At 36.3% G+C, this 8846-nt stretch overlaps 3 protein-coding genes across 4 annotated transcripts in view; 1 reads left to right on the plus strand and 2 right to left on the minus strand.

Moving 5' to 3' along the window:
- LOC130635682 (uncharacterized) overlaps positions 1-8846 on the minus strand; it is a 97621-nt gene that overhangs the window by 13283 nt on the left and 75492 nt on the right. The window lies entirely within an intron of this gene.
- LOC130635686 (uncharacterized) lies at positions 127-1728 on the plus strand. The gene is made up of 2 exons (XM_057445105.1): positions 127-1407; positions 1493-1728. The coding sequence occupies exons 1-2, from the start codon at positions 1275-1277 to the stop codon at positions 1726-1728; spliced, it is 369 nt and encodes a 122-aa protein (XP_057301088.1). The 5' UTR covers positions 127-1274.
- LOC130635681 (uncharacterized) lies at positions 4388-8239 on the minus strand. 2 transcript variants are annotated; one of them, XM_057445100.1, is made up of 2 exons: positions 5493-8239; positions 4388-5063 (listed from the first exon to the last, which is right to left on the minus strand). In XM_057445100.1, exons 1-2 carry the CDS (start codon positions 6097-6099, stop codon positions 4453-4455), a joined length of 1218 nt encoding a protein of 405 aa, XP_057301083.1. In that variant the 5' UTR covers positions 6100-8239; the 3' UTR covers positions 4388-4452. The 2 variants fall into 2 exon arrangements, with proteins under 2 accessions (XP_057301083.1, XP_057301082.1); XM_057445099.1 differs by having other exon boundaries at positions 4388-6119; positions 6255-8236.

Below are 8846 nucleotides of genomic sequence, written 5' to 3' on the forward strand. Positions count from 1 at the left end.
AACTTGTTGTAACGCATTGTCAGTGAAAAAAATGTTTTTTTTCATCTTTTAACGCGTTGTAACATATCAAGGTGGTAGTTGTAACGTGTTGTAACGTATTGTAACTTGTTGTAACGCATTGTCAGTGAAAAAAATGTTTTTTTTCATCTTTTAACGCGTTGTAACATATCAAGGTGGTAGTTGTAACGTGTTGTAACGTATTGTAACTTGTAACGCATTGTCAGTGAAGAAAATGTTTTTTTTTATCTTTTAACGCGTTGTAACATATCAAGGTGGTAGTTGTAACGTGTTGTAACGTGTTGTAACTTGTTGTAACGCATTGTCAGTGAAGAAAATGTTTTTTTTTATCTTTTAACGCGTTGTAACATATCAAGGTGGTAGTTGTAACGTGATGTAACGTATTGTAACTTGTTGTAACGCATTGTCAGTGAAGAAAATGTTTTTTTTTATCTTTTAACGCGTTGTAACATATCAAGGTGGTAGTTGTAACGTGTTGTAACGTATTGTAACTTGTTGTAACGCATTGTCAGTGAAGAAAATGTTTTTTTTATCTTTTAACGCGTTGTAACATATCAAGGTGGTAGTTGTAACGTGTTGTAACGTATTGTAACTTGTTATAACGCATTGTCAGTGAAGAAAATGTGTTTTTTTTCTTTTAACGCGTTGTAACATATCAAGGTGGTAGTTGTAACGTGATGTAACGTATTGTATCTTGTTGTAACGCATTGTCAGTGAAGAAAATGTTTTTTTTTATCTTTTAACGCGTTGTAACATATCAAGGTGGTAGTTGTAACGTGTTGTAACGTATTGTAACTTGTTGTAACGCATTGTCAGTGAAGAAAATGTGTTTTTTTTCTTTTAACGCGTTGTAACATATCAAGGTGGTAGTTGTAACGTGATGTAACGTATTGTAACTTGTTGTAACGCATTTTCAGTGAAAATGTTGGCTCTTTTTCTTTTAACGTGTTGTAACGTATTGTAACTTGTTGTAACGTAGTTCTAAAAAAGGTGCACTGAACTACATTTGTAGGTGTCGAAAATAGCTTCCCAGATAGAAATGTGCGGTTGCGTTTTTATCAAAAATGGTACCAAATTTTGCTCGCCGGTCAGTATCCCATGAAAGAAAAGAAATTGTTGCTGGTAGGTCCTCCTGATAGTGGAAAGACTAGTTGGTTTGCTCCATTTCAAGGTAATTAAATAAAGTTCGTGAAAACTTCTGACTTTTAGACGGCACTTACTGACATACATTTGTCCTTTTAGGCATTATTCCAGAAATGTACATTGCTGGCGTGGTTCGGGATGGTCGATTCTCAGGCCACCTGATAAATAGAAATACACAAGTCGTATTTATGGATGAATGGACTAGCGACAGTCTATGTTGTGAAGATGCAAAAAGAATATTGCAAGGTAAGTCGATGTCGATGCAGTACATGAACATTTACTTTGAATAAAATGTGGCAATGTGCAGATGGAATACCACTTTCTCTTATAGGCGGCTTGGTTATGATCCCGCAAAAACACAAAGAACCGGCCCGTTTTCAATACAATTCGGGTTTTTTTATAACAACTAATATAATGCCGGACTTCGGAAATGGTGTAGATGGTGAGGCTATCCTGCGTCGTCTTGAAGTTTTCGAAACTAAGACACTTCGAGTGAAGGACAATAGCATAACAAGTAAGTATCTCATGAGAATAAATGATAACAATGGTGTAAATCAATATGCATAAAAATAAGTAATGACTTTTTTCCCGTAGAGTGGATGAGAATGCACTGCATGGAAGTATTTGTGTACGTTGCCAGCCAGTTGAAAGACATCTCGCTTTTCACCAGCGAAACCAATGTTGCGAAGAAAAATCAAGTAGGCGCTGTGTACAACGACGTTGATTGCGATCCGTCGGTCTTCTTGGACGAAGAGCAAACATTGGAAGCATCTAGCAGTTGTCTAAGCACACGAGTTCAGATTGAGAATGCAGTTCCGCAAGAGGCTATCGACTATGCCATTATTGCGGCCGACGATAGGGATGGCATTTTGTACCATGCGCTTAACTTTGATCATGAACTGTTTGACATAGAAAACAAGTTACACAGTGCTGAATATATGCGCAAAATGTACGAGATAGCCGCTGGGGCATGGGAGGAAATCTGCCCATTAATTAATAACGATGAGACCTTGGTAGCATTCAAACGCCGTAAAAGGATCAACTGGCAGGGTAGTGACACGTTCTACGACACGTGGTTGCTTGCTACAAACTCCTGCCGCGATTGCTTCCCGACGAAAGAAATGAAGGAGCTCTACCCTGATTGGGCACAACTAATTGAGCAAGACGAAGACGAAGGAGAAGGTAGTAGCCACGACCGCGAAGAGAACGAGGAAGAAGAAGAGGAAACAAACGAAGAGGAGGAAGGTCATAGGGAAGAAGAAGAAACAGAAGAACATGAAATCAATGCTCAGTCGACGAAACCTGTTTCCACTGTTAAGCAAGAATATATGCCGTTTTGTCCAGCAAATAACAGTACTGCTTTTATAGACCTCGTGTCAGATGATGAAAGTGTTCCTGAAATTTCTTCAGTAAAATTAGAGCTATTTTCCGCAGATAATTCAACCACTTCTCTCGATTGTGATGTTATCTGCATTAGTTCGGACGAAGAAGACAATTAAAAAAAAACTTTTTTGCGTTTTCCTTCCCTCATATCCCACCACATACTCCTTTTCTAAAGTGACATGCGAAAAGCGGTTTTCTCTACAGAAATAGGTTACAAAGCGTTACAACGTGTTACAAGGCGTTACAATCAGCATGTCCATGCGTTACAAGGCGTTACAAGAATCACTCTAGCCATTTCCAAAAATTTCACAGTCATTTTTTTCATGGAAATAGGTTACAAAGCGTTACAACGTGTTACAAGGCGTTACAATCAGCACGTCCATGCGTTACAAGGCGTTACAAGAATCACTCTAGCCATTTCCAAAAATTTCACAGTCATTTTTTCATGGAAATAGGTTACAAAGCGTTACAACGTGTTACAAGGCGTTACAATCAGCATGTTCATGCGTTACAAGGCGTTACAAGAATCACTCTAGCCATTTCCAAAAATTTCACAGTCATTTTTTCATGGAAATAGGTTACAAAGCGTTACAACGTGTTACAAGGCGTTACAATCAGCACGTCCATGCGTTACAAGGCGTTACAAGAATCACTCTAGCCATTTCCAAAAATTTCACAGTCATTTTTTCATGGAAATAGGTTACAAAGCGTTACAACGTGTTACAAGGCGTTACAATCAGCATGTTCATGCGTTACAAGGCGTTACAAGAATCACTCTAGCCATTTCCAAAAATTTCACAGTCATTTTTTCATGGAAATAGGTTACAAAGCGTTACAACGTGTTACAAGGCGTTACAATCAGCACGTCCATGCGTTACAAGGCGTTACAAGAATCACTCTAGCCATTTCCAAAAATTTCACAGTCATTTTTTCATGGAAATAGGTTACAAAGCGTTACAACGTGTTACAAGGCGTTACAATCAGCACGTCCATGCGTCGTCCATGCGTTACAAGGCGTTACAAGAATCACTCTAGCCATTTCCAAAAATTTCACAGTCATTTTTTCATGGAAATAGGTTACAAAGCGTTACAACGTGTTACAAGGCGTTACAATCAGCACGTCCATGCGTTACAAGGCGTTACAAGAATCACTCTAGCCATTTCCAAAAATTTCACAGTCATTTTTTCATGGAAATAGGTTACAAAGCGTTACAACGTGTTACAAGGCGTTACAATCAGCACGTCCATGCGTTACAAGGCGTTACAAGAATCACTCTAGCCATTTCCAAAAATTTCACAGTCATTTTTTCATGGAAATAGGTTACAAAGCGTTACAACGTGTTACAAGGCGTTACAATCAGCACGTCCATGCGTTACAAGGCGTTACAAGAATCACTTTAGTCATTTTAAGTAGGAATGGGGATAAGTGTGCGTTTAATGAATGTCGCATTTGCGCCATTATTTGCATACTTAAAGGCTTACAGCGTGTAAGTTTCACCTAAATTGTGTGGACGCTTATGTGTACGCTAAAATGGTGAATGAAGAGGCAGTTGTGGTAAACGTTTCGGATAACGAATGCTCAGCATCTAAGGAGGTTTTACCGTTCTCACATTCCTGTTCAACGCTGGCAATTTCCGTGGAAAAAAATATTGTTTGCCTATCAGATGATGAAGTTTTCCTAACTATACCGATAGCGGCTTTGAAGGGAGAACCAAGTTTTTGCGAACCGCCTTCACACACGAGGGTACTTAATACACCAGATTATTGGCCAAATCGTAAGAGGAAAAAAAGCCTTTATGTGTACGCCGGTTTTGACTGTAACAAAGTTAAAAGACTATTTAAATATTCTGGTTTTCAAAAATCTTTGTAAATTTACAAAGTTATTTTTATTATAAATACAATTTAAACTTATATAAATTGTTTTGTCTTCGCTCTAACCGCCAATGTACTAGCTTTACGGCTACAATGAAAGGAGTAGTTAGGATCTGCGAGAATGGAAGTCCATTTTGCATTGCCATATTTTTGTAGCCCAGCTTGTAAAAACTTGTCCTCCATGGCACTAAAACTAACTTTTTTCTGTCTCGTTTGAACAGGTGTTTCGTGTTCCAAAGTACTTCCAGACGTTTTCACATTTTTGGTGTTACTATTGATTTCGCTTACAGTTAAAGTACACGTTGTTTGATCTCGTAATTTATCCATACATAACCTGGCTTTTGCAGCTATATTGCGCGATTCAGTCTTCTGGTAATGAACTTTAGCTACCTGCGACGTGTGTTTTTGATCTTGAGAAAGAATTGCTTGTTCTTTTGTTTCTAAGTGTGCAACACTTTCGGTTTCGATGATTTGCCTATATCGTGTAGGATTTATATACTTACCAATTGCTTGATAAACAATTCTACCGAATACGTCCGAAATACGCGTCAACTGCTTACCATTTCGACACACTAGTAGATAATCGTTGGTGGGGTTCAATCTTCGTCGTACATTGTCAATGTATTCGTTTATTAGTGTGAGTACATCTATGGAAAAATAAAGAGAGTCAAATCCGTATTTCTCCGCAGTTTTAAAGACATTCTGATCTATAAAACCATCCTCTTTCACGCCTTTAATCATTGTTACTGTAAGAGTTTGATACGTCATGGGTCTTGAAGCCTTCACCATTAAAAATAATACAGCTACTATGAAGGAAGTCGAAAATGATAAATCGTGTGCTGCGACACATGCACTTGCGTTTTTAGCATTTAACACAATTTGTTTATATTTTTCACTATGGTATGGTATCACCTTTTGTAAATCATATAGTGTCGCCCAACAGTCTATACTGTTTAGATATTCAACACTTAAGATACACTTCCATTCAGCTTTCATTTTACGAAGGAGGAATTTCTTAACACGGTGCAAATAAATCTCTGCAGCAACAAATACCGACAAATTTTTTTCAGTCGTACCTGTGCTTCGTCTGTAATCAAGCATGTGCCCAATAGCATTCATGTAGCCAATTATTCCTGAGAAGCCAACCTTCCATTGGTCTCTCAAAAAATCTACGAAATCAGAAAGCATATTAATAGAGCCAACACAGTAGTCGATAACAGGGAATGGTACTTCCCATACCGAAGGAGAATCCTCGCAGCAATATTTGGCATACTTTAAAACTTTACAAGTTATTTGATCGGCCTGAGAATGATCTTTACCACCACCACCTGGACTTTTTAACCATGTCCTAAATGCAACTGCCAAATTACATGTTTTAGCAAAAGACGGCATTGAAAATGTGGAGGCGCGCTTTCTTTGGGGATCTTTTATGCGATTTCTCGTACTGAAGTGGGGAAGTACTTCGTCGATATTCGGTCTTTTATCGAAATAATAAAACCATCCATGACGGTTATAGACATGTTTTCTACACCCTCTTTTACTTCCATACGACTCGCTGTCACAATCAGCCACAGGACAACAAAAGCGGTTATCTTTATCAGGCATTAACTTAAGCCTTTTCGATCTCATTGAGGCTCCCAATGCCTCTTTCCACGCAGGCTTTTGCAAGACTCGTTTTGTCATTCCGATTTCTTTAAAGTTCTCTAGAAACAAAATTTATAGAAAGTTTATAACAATATTAGTTTTTAACAAAGCATAGAAAGTAGGATAAAAAAAAGAATTCATTTGAATAAAAAAAGAATCCTATTAACTATAAATTTAAAGTTTGAACAACTTACCTTATACTTTACTTCGTATACAAAGTATTAGTTGAGAAACTTCTCATTAAAACAATTCCTTTTTATAATGAAGGACGCTCTCCATAGCAGAGTTAAGGTAGCAGCGAAAACGGAATTATTTCAAGTGGCACAATATAAATTAGACTGCAGAGTATTCATAATTAAATAACTATTCCTCAAGATAATCATTTCGCATATATTATCGTTATGATATATAAAAGAATTCAACGGAACAAATAGAGTGGAACGATATATACCGTCACATAAATTCCATCAAATTCCCTATGGGAACGACACGTTCTTGTCTTGTGAGTAACAATAGAACAATACATTCCGCTTTTATAACAATGTTTTAATAAGTTGTTAAAGAACACCAAGTTCCTTAAAAATGGTTCTTTTTTAAAAAATTGGAACATGTAAAGTATTTAATGTGTTTAGGGTGTAAGATAATCGCACATAGAATCACGGACCATTATAATTTCATACGCTATATAATAATAATAATAATAATAATAATAATAATAATAATAATAATAATAATAATAATAATAAATACTTAAAGTGGCTAGCCCAGAAAATCATAAAAACCTATAGTAAGTGGATTGTTTACACTGGGGGCCACTAGAACAAAAAAGAAACTAAAAATAATAAACCTTAGACTGCCTCAGCTCAATCAAACATAGTAACATTTTTAATCTGTGAAAATTGAAAAGAAGAAGAAAAAAAATCAAAAATTAAAAAGTTAAAAAGTGATCTCCATTAGGATTTGCCAAATACATTAGAGATGGTAGTCTTAAACGAAAGCAGACTTCCATCACAGGTCACTTGGTCTGGAAGATTATTCCACACTTTTGCAGTTCTAAATGGGAAGGCTTTTCTGCCAAATTCCGTGTTGACCAAGGGAAGTGTGAACCTGTTTTTTGAAGCTCCTCTTGTTTGATGATTATGACAGTTTTTTGTCGAAAGGAATATTGAGCGCATGTAATCAGGAGCAATGTGATTCATGGCTTTGAAAACTAATATGGCATCGTTTTTGATGAGTAAATTATTCATTGAATATTCCCTCTCTTTCCCAAGAAAGGTACGGACACATTTTAATCGTTTTGAAAAATTCCATTACCCTATTAGAGGACGTACCACGGAGGCCACCAGGAAGGGCTGGACAACGAAAGCCTGTAAGGCTGAAGCATGAAAAAGAAATCCGCTAAGGATTGAAAAATTTCAAAAATTTGAAAATTCTTTGTCGTTCATGAGCACAATTCCTCTTGTTATCAATTCCGATAACTTTTATTTACAAAACACACCCCTCAGCCTTCCAAGATTTATCTGGATGTGTTTATTTCATGGACGGAGTTCCGCAAAGAAAGGGAGCGGGTCTGAATTTTTGCAGCGATATCCCGCTAACAGGACTCGAAAAAAATTTCTGAAGGCTCCTACTAACATATTTATAGTTATAAAAAGTAGAAAATCGGATCCTTTTAATACTTTTTAATTCAGTAAAATTAAAACAATAAAAAAAAGCTTCAATAACTTAAAAAATGATAAAAATACAAAATTTTTAAAAAAATTGTGGAAGCCATTTTAATTTTGTCCACGGTTTGACCGTTTGACCGTGTAGCAAACAAGCCGTGTGGCTAGTAGCTAAAAGTGACATATAGGTAACAGAAAAAATTACTTACTACACTAGCTCAACTTATAGTATCTAAACACAGCAGCCTACATAAGCCCCAACACTAAATCCAGAACGTATCACCAAATGCATATCAAACGTTTTAGACAAAACGTCAGCAGAACACACAAAAGAAAATCAAGTAAAAAAAAATACTAGCTAACTTTGCTAACAATAAAAGGAGAAAGAACTTCACAGAATAATAAGCTTTGATCCTGTGGTGTACAATCAGCTAGCTCAAATGCTATATAATTGATTGCATATATAATTAAAACATTTATTAGTCATCAACAGCACGTCTCATCCCACAGGAATTATTTTCTTCTGATGACCAATAAGGCGCTGTTCATTCCCAGATATGGAGTGCCGTTTTCGTATAAAATATGGGCCGCAAGGGAGGGTTTTCTCCGCGCCCGTACACGTGTAAAGGCGGTGATACAAGATTCAAACATAACAACATTTAAAAATCTTCTCGATTTATGGGTTTGTTTATTTATAGTTGTTTTTAAATTTTGAAAAATATTTACTCAGCTTTTGGGATTTTAGCAGCAAATTCTCGTCGGCTAATTTCCAGATCAAAAATGACCACAAAGTTTAAATTTCCATTTTTGTTTTTCTTTTAACAATGATTTCAACAATATAAATCAATCAACTTCAATGTTTTTCTTTTTTTTTAATTAAAAATTTTTCTGCTTTGGTTCTCAACTTCTACTTCGTTAGAGGGCTGTTCTCTTCTTCTTTTGGGCTGCTACACTCATTTGAAACGCTATTCAAATTGTTTTCCGTGTTCTCTTTTCACTGTTACATTTTCATAGATTCTTGAATTGAAAATTGGGCAAAAATAAAAATGGCCAAAAAATCAAAAAAAAAAATCGGCAAAATAGTGCTTGTTAAACAAAGTCGGCAAGAATATTTAGGCCGGA

This window comes from Hydractinia symbiolongicarpus, chromosome 3 (assembly GCF_029227915.1).
Source record: "Hydractinia symbiolongicarpus strain clone_291-10 chromosome 3, HSymV2.1, whole genome shotgun sequence".
NCBI lineage: Eukaryota > Metazoa > Cnidaria > Hydrozoa > Anthoathecata > Hydractiniidae > Hydractinia > Hydractinia symbiolongicarpus.